The 13,181-nt window shown below is 37.1% G+C and overlaps 1 protein-coding gene across 2 annotated transcripts in view; it reads right to left on the bottom strand.

The window, feature by feature from the left end:
- Positions 1-11,105, bottom strand: part of thbs4b (thrombospondin 4b) — a 49,881-nt gene extending 38,776 nt beyond the window's left edge. Inside the window, exons 1-2 of one of the 2 annotated variants that reach the window (XM_030150647.1) lie at positions 10,783-11,105; positions 1,196-1,393 (exon numbers count right to left, since the gene is read on the bottom strand). In XM_030150647.1, coding sequence (XP_030006507.1) covers positions 1,196-1,393; positions 10,783-10,861 — 277 coding nt within the window. In that variant the 5' untranslated portion in view covers positions 10,862-11,105. The remainder of the gene's footprint in view (positions 1-1,195; positions 1,394-10,782) is intronic. The other variant, XM_030150648.1, reaches the window with a different exon arrangement.
- Between the last annotated feature and the right edge of the window lie 2,076 nt (positions 11,106-13,181).

Below are 13,181 nucleotides of genomic sequence, written 5' to 3'. Positions count from 1 at the left end.
TTTGAAGAAATGGAAGCTTTGACCGTGTTCCAGTGGACCTGGTGTGGTCTGTTTAGACCTGGTGTGGTCTGTTTAGACCTGGTGTGGTCTTTTTGGACTGTTGCTGCCTCAACACCATGTTGGCTGCGTTCTCACCAAAACAATGCAGCGCGTGTGACGTCATCACGCATGTGCAACGAAGGCGTTCTGTTCTGGTCCATCTTTAAAGTATTTATCTGTTGATAATATTTCAGCACCTGCTTTTTAGGAATTGTTGTGTTGGATGACACCTTTGATTGACATGAGTAACTGACAGCTCACCAGAATGCTGTGTCCGACTTTGGCAGCTTCTGTTCATTGAACAAAACATTTTTTTTTTTTTCGTGACAGTTGAAGTGTAAAAGAATGATCTTCAGCTATTTTACCATGTCAGCAAATTTGTATTTAACATTAGCTCATCACCCATCACCCCTTGTACTCCTGCAGCTCTGCTATTTTCTCCAAAAACGTTAACATCTGGGTTCAAAGAGCCAAGAACAGTCCCTCCAGAAAAACGTGATTATGCGAACAAACTGGAAAAAAAATTGCAGTTTTAACACTCTTATGCTTTAGTTTATCATTTCCACATGCACATTATAACTTACAGATCACAGTGGATCTACAAATACACAAAAGATTTAGTAACAGGTGGAATATTATTAAAATTGCACTTCTCTGAAGACATTTCAGGTTGTTCTTATTTGTTGAGGTTATTCAGAGTTTTTGCGAAATTATACTTTGTTTTAGTGTAAATACATGAAAACATTCACACTTACAAAGACAAAAAATTGGAGTTGTGAGTGTTTATATGCTATTATGAGATTAAATTGGTCTGAATGTGGAACCTCAACTACAAGGATTGTTAATATCTTAATGTAATTTTTGCATTTCACAAATTCATCCCAGGGGTCTGACTGGACCCTTTAGCGGGCTGGATTTGGCCCCTGAGCCGCATGTTTGACACCTGTGCTATCGATAAAGCTGCTGATACTTAACCGAAGCACTGATCAAAAACAGTAGTCCAATTCCATAGAGCTTAAGATGATGTGTGCAATAGCGAATTATCATGGGGGGTCTTTTCATGTTTCACAAGTCCATTTACATATTTTTAATGTAGAAATATTACGTGGTAGAACTTTGACAAAGTGCTGCAGCTGTAAATGTCATGCTCTTGTACCTCTGTTAAGCTTCCCCATCACTGTAAACTCAAAGTATTTGCTGTTGTCCCTGGGGTTGTACAGGCCAAACACAGTTGTTCCGGTCTTGGGCTGCAACTTAAAGGTGGTGAGGATGAAAGCCTCGTTCAGCCCCTGCTCAGCCAGGCCCCCCTGCAGCAGGTCTGGCAGGCAGTCAGGTGAGGTGAGCAGATCATAGACTGTTGACAAGGGGAAGGAAAGAGAGAAGCACCGGATGATGAGATATGAATATTTACAACCTGCAGCTCCGCTCTGATCCCAGAGTAAACACATCCTGAGTAGACAAGAAGATGATGATGATGTTGTTACTGGTGTTTGTTGCTCTTGTGAGATGCTGTGTCAATCAGTTAGCACAAACTTGGCAGGCAGACTTGGCACAGTGATATCAGAGGGATGTGGGTAGCAAATGAGTAGACTGTACATATTAAAAGTATGGTGTAATTATCTGTACAGAAAGTGTCTGGCAGAGGATACAAAGTGGTTATTTGCATCTACAATTTATCCATTGTTTGTGGTAGGACGTTTAGTTTAGTTTATTTCAGACACAAACATAATACAAAACAGGGGGAAAAGAATTATAACTAGAAGCACTCGGAGAGCGCAGACCTCTGCCAAGGCTGATCAGTGCCCCCCCCCCCGGGGGCCCCCCCACCCCCGATCACCACCAAAATTTAATAATTTCTTCCTTATCCCATTTCCAACAAACCCTGACAATTTCATCCAAATCTGTCCATAACTTTTTGAGTTATGTTGCACACTAACGGACAGACAAACAAACAAACAAACAAACAAACAAACAAACAAACAAACAAACCCTGGCAAAAACATAACCTCCTTGGCGGAGGTAATAAAAGAAAACAAAAATGAAAAATCGAAGAATTGAAGAATCTACGGCCTAAACTTCAATCAGTATCTTCTTTATCATTGTTTAAAAAGCATCTGAAAAGGACTCTAATTCATGAAAAACTGTAAGGCTGTATATCATTTGATTTGATGATTTGTAATGTGATTTGCATTTTCATTGTTTTTACTTTAGTTTATTAATTCAGTTATATTGTATTTTTAAATCTTTTTTCTTTTTTCCCCGTGTATTGCTCATTTCTGGGGAGGTATTCATATAAGCCCTTTTTGGCTTCTAACCTCTCCTGCACAATGATGTTACTTGTTTGAATGTTGTTGTTTTTTTATTTTCTCTTGCTGTTTTTTGATGTGCAAATAAATACATAAATAAATAAATAAATAATAGGAAAAAAAAACATCTACTGTAAACATCTACTGAGTGTTCCTCAGCAGTGTTGGGAGTAATGTGTTACAAACTAATGCATTACAGTAAAAGATTACTTTTTGCTGTAATGCAGTAGTGTAAGGCATTACTAATCATGTTCAATAGCACTTACATTACAACACACTTTTCATCCATGATTTAATTGCACAAATGAAAAAAAAAAAAAAAAATAGCAGGACCTTGAGGAATCCGAAATGTGTCTGTACAGTTCTATTTCGTGTTGGTGTTCAGCCAATGGGTGCAGACGCAGAAGACATTCCATTGTCCACATGGACGTATGCTCATTACTATGACTAGAGTCTGTATGTAACTCAAAAGTAATACACGAGTCATGTAATACACTACAATTTTGAGACAGTAATATTGTAAGATAAGGAATTACTTTTAAATGACAGTAACAAGTAATCTGTAATGGATTACAGTTTGGAAGTAACTTACGCAACACTGATTATGGTAGAATGTAAATATCTACTGGGCGTTCCTGAGCAGTGTTGGGAGTAACAATTTACAAAAGTAATGCATTACAGTAACGGGGGAGGGGTTCTACTGAGCATGCCCCATTTATGGCTAGAGTCTGTATGTAACTCAACAGTAATACAGGAGTCATGTAACACATTACAATTCTGAGGCAGTAATATTGTAAGGTAGGGAATTACTTTTAAATAACAGTAATAAGTAATCTGCAGTGGATTACAGTTTGGAAGTAACTTGCACAACACTGATAATGGTAGAATGTAAACATCTACTGAGTGTTCCTGAACAGTGTTGGGAGTAACCTGTTACAAAAGTACTACTGAGCACGGCCCATTTATGATGAGAGTCTGTATGTAACTCAAAAGTAATACAGGAGTCATGTAACGGATTACAATTCTGAGACAGTAATATTGTAAGGTAAAAAAATAACTTTTAAATAATAGTAATAAGTAATCTGTAATGGATTACAGTTTGGAAGTTACTTGCACAACACTGTCTATGGTAGAACATAAACATCTACTGAGTGCTCCTGAGCAGTGTTGGGAGTAACGATTTACAAAAGTAATGCATTACAGTAACGGGGGGGTCTCTACTGAGCACGCCCCATTTATGATGAGAGTCTGTATGTAACTCAACAGTAATACAAGAGTCATGTAACGCATTACCATTCTGAGACAGTAATATTGTAAGGTAGGGAATTACTTTTAAATAACAGTAATAAGTAATCTGCAATGGATTACAGTTTGGAAGTTACTTGCACAACACTGATTATGGTAGAACATAAACATCTACTGAGTGTTCCTGAGGAGTGTTGGGAGTAACCTGTTACAAAAGTACTACTGAGCACACCCCATTTATGACGAGAGTCTGTATGTAACTCAAAAGTAATACAGAAGTCATGTAACGCATTTAGTGCTGGGCAGCGACTAAAATTTTTAATTGCAATTAATTGTGTGGATTTCTGCGATTAATCGCGATTAATCACATAGTTATATTGGGGGGTTGCCGGCATCAACAGTGTGTATTTCCTTTCAGTGATATTTCAGAGTGGAAATACTACGGTGATAAAAATAATTCCACACTGCAGTGCTTATAAACAACTGTGTCCTACTCAACCCTACCATCTGAAAACATTTAAAATGAAAATGTCCATGGAAAAGATCGGTACTTTTCTCCATGTTTATGTCCACAACAGTTTATTTCCACTTGTGAGTGACTGACAGGAATCTTAAACCCACTAATAAGTACTAATACTAACAGAGCCCAATAATATGTGATGTTCAGTTGTTCAAAGCAAGCAAAGGGGGCCCTCTAGTGGTCGGAATAAGTTGCACTAACGTATGTTTTGTCCTTTCGGTGTTACCGTAGTCAGTTTGGACATAAGAATGAACTAACAGACACGTTTCTTTCACTCTGTTTGTATGGCCCCAAAAATGTTTGCCTGTGAGTATTTTATGTTCAGTTGTTGTAAGAATGAATAGTATAAAATATCTCCGATGTGAACCTTTGTTGCTGGGTGAAAAGACGTTATAAATCTTAAATTAATCTGTAAATGCTAATCGTTAGCGTGTCTATGGATTTTCCCATTCAAGTTAGCATTGAGCTAATCACATGGTAAATAAGTAAAGGTTAGTTCAAAGGCTGGCATATTATACCTAAACACAACCAATGAATTTACATAAACTTAACATGAGCCTGCATAAAGAATTAGCAACCCATCTGCGACTGCTAGCATAAACGAATTAGCTTAAACATGTTAATAACACATCATAATAAACACATCCAAAACTAGAAGCACTCGGAGAGCGCAGACCTCCGCCCCCCCCCCCCCGTGGGCCCCCCCACGCCAAGGAGGTTATGTTTTTGCCAGGGTTTGTTTGTCTGTCTGTCTGTTTGTCTGTCCGTTAGTGTGCAACATAACTCAAAAAGTTATGGACAGATTTTGATGAAATTTTCTGGTCTGCGCCCCCCCTGTGGGCCCCCCCACCCCCGATCACCACCAAAATTTAATCATTTCTTCCTTATCCCATTTCCAACAAACCCTGAAAATTTCATCCAAATCTGTCCATAACTTTTGAGTTATGTTGCAGACTAACGGACAGACAAACAAACAAACCCTGGCAAAAACACAACCTCCTTGGCGGAGGTAATAACGTCATAAACACGTTTCTAACGGCACGTTTGCATGTGAAATTATTTAGCAAACAACAGCATGATTGATACATACAGGCGTTGAACTGCAGGAGTTTAACAAAGTTTGATTCAGCATTACTCGGAAAGTTCGCTCACTTTCCTCCTCTCAGCTACACCGGCACCGGCGTTTGGTGCCTGTGGAGCGCCAAAATAAAAGCATGAGTTTCAAAATAAGAGTCCGTATGTATAAATGAACTAAGACTTGCTTGAAGGGAAGAACGGCATTAACGGGAGATTTAAAAAATTAGAAAGAAGAAGAAAAAAAAAAGGAAAAAAAAAAAAAAAATAATGCGTTAACACGGTAATAACGCGTTAACTTGCCCAGCCCTAAACGCATTACAATTTTGAGACAGTAATATTGTAAGGTAAGGAATTACTTTTAAATAACAGTAATAAGTAATCTGTAATGGATTACAGTTTGAAAGTAACTTGTACAACACTGTCTATGGTAGAATGTAAACATGTACTGAGTGTTCGTGGGAGGAATGAGTTGCCAGAGAAAGCCACTGAACTCCATAGCTCACGGTAGCACTTTTAATAAAGTGTCTTTGGATCTGTGCACACCACAGGAGTATGTGCAGTGAATGTCTAGTCCACCATCTGCACACATCATGAATACACAAGTACCCTTAAAGCAGTCAGCAAGACCCACTGTCGTGAGGGAGCAAAATTGCTCCCAAATGCTTCCAGAAATTGACTGTTGTCAGCCAAGATTGTGCAGGCTGATTCCCAGATGAGATCTGTGCTTTCTTTAGTCTCTGCCCTCTGCCTGTGTCCTCTCCTGTTTAGACGGGCATATGGTGCAATTTTCAGACAAACACAGGCCTATAATAACGCCTGCAGTTAAATAAACTAAAATGTCTGTTTACAAATCCTCAACATCACTTTCACTGACCGTCAGGAAAATCAGAAGTTTGTGTTTTAAAAAAAGAAAAAAATGTAGAAGACACACAGGGAAACGTTTTATAGCAGGGGTGTCAAACTCATTTTAGTTCAGGGGCCACATTCAGCCCGATTTAATCTCCAGTGGGCCGGACCAGTAAAATAATAGCATAATAACCAATAAATAATGCCAACTACAAATTTTTGTCTTTGTTTTAGTGAAAAAAAAAACATTAAATTATGGAAATACTTATTTATAAACTATCCAAACAAAAAAGATGTGAGTAACCTGAAAAAAAAGAAATTTCTTAAGAAAAATAAGTGCAATTTAACAATATTGTGGTTTCAACTTAAAGTTCAAGGGAAAAGTTCATGTAATATTTTTGTTTTGTTTTGATTATTTTCTTTTATTTATTTCTCCTTTTTTCTTCTGATGTTTAAAAACATATGTAAGTCTATACCAGGGGTCTCAGACTCATTTTCTTTCAGGGGCCACATTCAGCCCGATTTAATCTCAAGTGGGCCGAACCAGTAAAATAACAACATAATAACCAATAAATAATGCCAACTACAAATTTTTGTCTTTGTTTTAGTGCAAAAAAAACCCATTAAATTATGAAAATACTTATTTATAAACTATCCAAACAAAAAAGATGTGAATAACCTGAAAAAATGAAATTTCTTAAGAAAAATAAGTGCAATTTTAACAATATTATGATTTCAACTTATCATTTCTACATGTGCATTATGGATTGGATCTACAAAGACACTAAACACTTAGTAACAGGCAGAAAATAGATAAAATTGTGCTTAATTTTCTTTAGACATTTCAGGTTGTTCATATTTGTTCAGGTTACTCGCATTTTATTGTTACTGGATAGTTTGTAAATATAAATATTTTCTGCAGTAAAACAAAGACAAAAAATTGAGGTTGTTGTTATTTATAGGCATAGTGTAATATTATTTTTTTCACATCAAACCAAGAAGAAAATCTGGAGTCATTCTTTTTTGTTGGTTCTTCTGCTGTTATTATTTGACTGTAGATCATATTTGTCTGTATGTGGAACCTGAACTAAAATAACTTCGACAGCCTTGACTGTGGAATTTTTGTACTTAGTAAATTCATCCCAGGGGGCGGGTTGGAACCTTTGGCGGGCCACATTTGGCCCCCGGGCCGCATGTTTGACACCTGTGGTTTAGAGTTCCCAGGACATGCACACTAAAGCCTATAAAACACACAGTCCTGCTGTCCGTAAGTCTTCTGGACAGAGGGGCTCATAGGGGTCGGGGTCGTCTTACACCAGAGATCCTGAGAAAGTGTCTCATCTCAGCCCTCGATTAACCTCTGATTTCAAGCTTCGTAAAGTAATCCACAGTCTTGTTCTGTCCTTAACACCAGCATCACGGTTCAACACTGGGTTCTCCCTCTGTGGGTTCTTCTTGGATAACTTCCTCATTGATGTATCTCTGGTGAGTACTGTGTTGATTTATAGACATACACTACAAACAAAAAGGTAAGTATATACATATATATATATATATATATATATATATATATATATATATATATATATATATTTTTTTTTTTTTTTTTTTTTTTTTTTTTTTGTCATTTTTGCCATTTGTAAAAATGGCAAAAAAAAGAGTTGCAACAGCTCAAAAAATTATCCATATAAGAAAAAAAGAGAACAGCCCAAAAAATTATCCACTATAAGAAAAAAAAGAGAACGGTCCAAAAAATTATCCACTATAAGAAAAAAAGAGAACAGCCCAAAAAATTATCTAATATAAGAAAAAAAGAGAACAGCCCAAAAAATTATCCACTATAAGAAAAAAAAGAGAACAGCCCAAAAACTTATCCACTCTAAGAAAAAAAAAAAAACATCATCCACCTTTTCAATTAAGGGGGTGCTGTTTACCCATAAAGTTTCTTGCTTTTAAATTAAGGTGACTACAAAAAATAAAACCATAGGCTGAAAATTTTTAAGATTTTTTTTTGGGCTAGTGGATAATTTTTTAGGCTGTTCTTTTTTTTCTTAGAGTGGATAATTTTTTGAGCTGTTGCACCTCTGGGCCATGGCAAAAATGACAAAAAAAATGACAAAAAAAAAAAAAAGAAATGTCCTCAACTTTTTGTTAAAAGTAAAAAGCACTGTGCAAGAATCCCAACTGAAAAAAAAAATAGCCCAAAAATTAAAAAAATATCCTTTACTTTTTGTTTGTAGGTTATGACTGTGTACAGATGGGTGTAAGTATAAACTATGTACATAGACTGTATAGGTATATAAATGAAAGGAAACTGAGAGCCATACAAGAGTGGGAGGTGGGGGGTGGGATAGGAAAAGTTCATGCAATATTTTTGTTTTATTTTGATTTTTATTATTTTCATTTATTTATTCCTTCTTTTTTCTTCTGATGTTTAAAAATATAGTAAGTTTATACCAGGGGTCTCAAATTCATTTACTTTCAGGGGCCACATTCAGCCCCATTTAATCTCAAGTGGGCCGGACCAGTAAAATAATATAATAACCTCTAAATAATGACAACTCTTTTCAACTGATTTTTGTCTTTGTTTTAGTGCAAAAAACCCCCATTAAATTATGAAAAGACTTACTTTTCTAAACTATCCAAACAAAAAAGATGTGAATAACCTGAAAAAACTGAACTTTCTTAAGAAAAGTAAGTGCAATTTTAACAATTGTGCTTTCATCTTATCATTTTCTCCATGTGCATTATGGATCAGATCTACAAAGACACTAAACACTGAGGAACAGGCAGGAAATTGTTAAAATTGTGCTTAATTTTCTTTAGACATTTCAGGTTGTTCATATTTGTTCAGGTTATTCACATTTTATTGTTACAGGATAGTTTGTAAATGTAAATATTTTCATAATTTATTGTTATTTTTTGCACTAAAACAAAGACAAAAAATTTGAAGTTGTCATTATTTATAGGCATATTGTGATATTTTTTTCACATCAAACTGGAAGAAAATCTGGAGTCATTCTTTTTTGTCGGTTCTTCTGCTGTTATTATTTGACTGTAGATCATATTGGTCTGTATGTGGAACCTGAACTAAAATGAGTTCCACAGCCTTGACTGTGGAATTTTTGTACTTTGCAAATTCATCCCACGGGCCGGATTGGAACCATTGGCGGGACACATTTGGCCCCCAGGCCACATGTTTGAGACCCCTGGTTTATACATTTATGTGTGTTCCTTCTGTAAAATATGCCTTATCTCACTGTAACGAACTGTAGACGTTTGTTAAACACCATAAACATCCTGTAAAAGCTTCTTTGAATGAAAACAAATCTTTAAAAATAAAACACTGGGTTCTTCATCTGAGATCCTCACAAATACTTCTGAAGTGCATGCTTTATTTTGGTCCAATGCTGCTGATAATAGAAATTATATCACTGACATCAGCTTGTAATTACCCTAAACCCAAGGACACATTGTTCACAATATTCATGAATAACACAGGAAAGACTAAACAATTATAATAGATGCTGTGATAAATACTTCACGATGTAAAATTGTGCAATTTCCAGACAGTGAGACAGTGTTTCAAGATGTGGATATCATTAGACAATGATTAAAGAGTGAGGGTTGAATTCCAGAGAAATCATCCTCCAAAAACTAATATTGATAAACAACCCCAAAAAATTTTACAGAGGTCGAAGTGGATGATGTGTGCTTCCAAACAGCAGAATCCCACTTACTGCAGCTTTAATATTTTTTTCCTTTTTCCTATTACAGGTAGTGGATCCCAGACATGCAATCAGTCATTTCCAGTCGACATGAAAAACGATACACTTCATTAATTTGGGTTTGTTTTATAGACAAATCATCAGCCATCTATTCCCAAAAGGATCATAGAGGATTAATGGGTTCATGTAAAGTATATACCATCAGTCACTGGAGTCATTTGTACGACGCTGATAGATTGTAAACACCAATATTTCTGCACGTCGTCTGATTTGTGTGTCAACCTATTTGTCTCAGAGTGTGTGTGCATATGTGGGACTTCAAGTTCAGTATTGAGTCCAGATTATTCCTGATTATTCCCATGTGTGTGACCTCTCTAAGACTTTGGTGAAGACGAGCCCAGAGAGCCGAACCTGAACAGAAGTAATCAAGCAAATATGCTGGATGGATGGATGTGAGTAGCAGGATGATTACTTTAGCAAGAAAAAAAAAAAAACTTAAAAAAAAAAAAAGAGTTCTGGCTTTAAAGCTGTGTCTGTTTGTCTATTTTATGCCACCAACACTAAAATGATCCTTCTCCATTACAGCTATTTAACATTTTATTCATACCTCACTGACTATCCCACACCATCTCTAATGCTTTGTGTTCTTTGGTTCTGCATAGAATATTCTCTTTTTCACAAGGTCTGCTTTATACATTATGCAGTGAACTCATACATAGTGTGTTAAAAGACCCAGTGGTGGAGCCATTAAATCTTTTTTGACAGGTAATGAAATCAGAGATGGTTACATCACAGGCAGGTTGTGAGAAAATGCAATATTCAAATAAATCAAAGGTGAATTTACTTTGTTTGTTCCTAAACACTGAAACCATGAGAATTTGTTATTTTTCAGCACAACTCAAACCTTCTGGAATTTTTTATTAGCAATAAATATGGCCCTTTCTTTCTTGCTTTTTCTTTTTTTTTGTACAGATCAGAACATTTAAATAATAGATGTGAAAAGAAAATGAAAATGACTTACCCAAAGCCTGGGCTTCCACGTGTATGCACAGTTTTAATAGCAGCTGCGAGGCCAGAATCAGGGCTGTCCAAAGACCCATTTTGTCCTTCCAGCTGGTCCCAGATCAGCAGGTCCTCTGTACAGACTTATCAGTAATGACACAGTGGCAGTTTCCTGTATATCTGTGCCTGCTGTGACCGGTGGCACTCGTGTCCTTGTGCCGTCTTTTTGATTCAAAAATAAGACAAAACTGTCATGATAAGTCTAGGCTGCTGACAGTTTGTGTGTGTGTCTGAATTGGTGTGTTGTGTGAGGACTGCAGGAGTCTCACTAAGGGAGGAGCATCAAGGCCAGAACCTGCTTTTAAAACCTTCCATAGACGGCCCCATATGGAGAAGGAGTGACCTGGGAAAACTCTCATGCATTGGTTCCTATAACAGCAAATACGGAGGGTCTGTTATACAAACGTACTGTATGACGGCCCCTCACCCAGTCTGAGGAAGTCCGGTTTGAACCTAAGATGGTCCTGGGTTGTTTTAGACTCTGTTAATGCTTCTCCAAATATGTTCCACTTCCAGCAGAGTAACATTTCATGTCAAAGTATCACATATTCAACACTGCTGGTTGCTTCTAAACATTCATACATTTTAATAGGCTTTTAATGAAACACTTATTAATGCTGTATAATACGACGGCGTATTAGGGCCACATAAGAAAAAAAACACTTATCACCACGAGAATAAAGTTGTTATTTAACGAGAATAAAGTCTGTAATTAATGAGAATAAAGTCGTTGATTAATGAGAATAAAGTAAATATTTAACAAGAATAAAGTTGTTAATTAATGAGAATAAAGTCATTGATTAATGAGAATAAAGTCATTATTTAATGAGAATAAAGTTGTTAATTAATGAGAATAAAGTCGTTGATTAATGAGATTAAAGTCATTATTTAACGAGAATAAAGTTGTACTTTTATGAGATTAAACTTGTAATATTTTGAAAATTTGACAGAGTTTCTGGTTTTACGGCGAAGGCAATAAGCGAAGCAACAACTTTCCCTTCTGTTGGACTCATAAACTCACAGTCGAATCCCCACAGTTTGTTCAGAAACACCAGAGCCTCTCTGTATAGTTCTCTGGTGTTATCACTGATAACCCTAGAGCTGAACACTTCATCAGTTTCTCCTCCACAAAAGAAGTAATTTGCTACAAATCAGTTCGGTTCTTACAGCAAACCCAAATGTGTGCAAACTCTTCAAAGTCCTCAGACTAATGTGTTGATGGAGGATAGACTAATGAAAGCAGAACTTCACAAAATGTTCCAAGTTCTACATCAATGATTAGGTACAACTTCTCATTATATTATGACTTTATTCTCGAAATATAATGACTTTATTCTCGTTAAATAACGACTTTATTCTCGTTAAAGCTATACCTACCGATGTGGCATTTCTCACAGCACTTAGTAAAAGTTTGAACATGAACAACCCACCTCCCTCCAAAGCCCCGCCCCCTTCCCTCTGCCTGAGCACTGAGGCTCCTCCTCCTCTCTCCTCCTCTCACCTGATGCGCGATGGAAATGGAGGAGGAAGCAGAGGTGGAGGTCCGGTCCATTTTGGCGTGTCCACGGACCCCTCCCTCAGTAATCAGATGCATCATCCACCTGCCGCGGGCCCGCGGCCCCTGTTCCATCAGTAGACCTGGTCTGTGCAGTACTGGGTCAGTGTCTTCACTGCAGTGCCCAGGGGATGGGCACGCGCACTGTTAACGCGCGGCCTCCGCGAATTTTCCGTGGACATTTGAAGTTTCATAGTCCATACAATTATCATCCTACATCATCATACATTGTGTGACACCATGTACATGTACCTGTATGAGTCCCACCGTCATAAAAGCTGAGCTTTATGCAGACCTGTTCAGTCCAGTACAGCTGACTTCCGGACTTTTATCTCCATCCTTCATTCATCAGACTCCCGTTTGTTCCCCTCAGTTGTCGTTTCTGTTCATAAATCCGTTTTTTCCCTTCCACATGTGCATGTCAGTTCTATCCAAACACATCCTAGACAGTAGACTGTGGTCAGTGACAGGAGAAGCAGCGCCAGTGAAGCGTCAGATTCAGATGGACACATATCGGATGCGGAGACGGCGATAATGGATCAGATGCTGGACGGCCATAATGGATGATTGACAGGAGACTCAGTCAGGTTCGGCCAATTATTTCACTCGGACCGACTAAAATGATTGGTCAGACTTTTATTAGAAATATATGAGAATTAAACATTTTTGAGTTTCAATACCTGGTGGATTTCTTTTACATTTTAGTTTGACACACACTTATTAGGAGCATTTTAAGATGACAAAAGAAAAGTGTAAAAATGCCACATCATACGGTATAGCTTTGATTAATGAGTTTTTTTTAA

This window comes from Sphaeramia orbicularis, chromosome 12, assembly GCF_902148855.1.
Source record: "Sphaeramia orbicularis chromosome 12, fSphaOr1.1, whole genome shotgun sequence".
Lineage (NCBI taxonomy): Eukaryota > Metazoa > Chordata > Actinopteri > Kurtiformes > Apogonidae > Sphaeramia > Sphaeramia orbicularis.
Note: the sequence above shows the minus strand (reverse complement) of the source record. Positions and strands in the feature narration are given on the sequence as shown.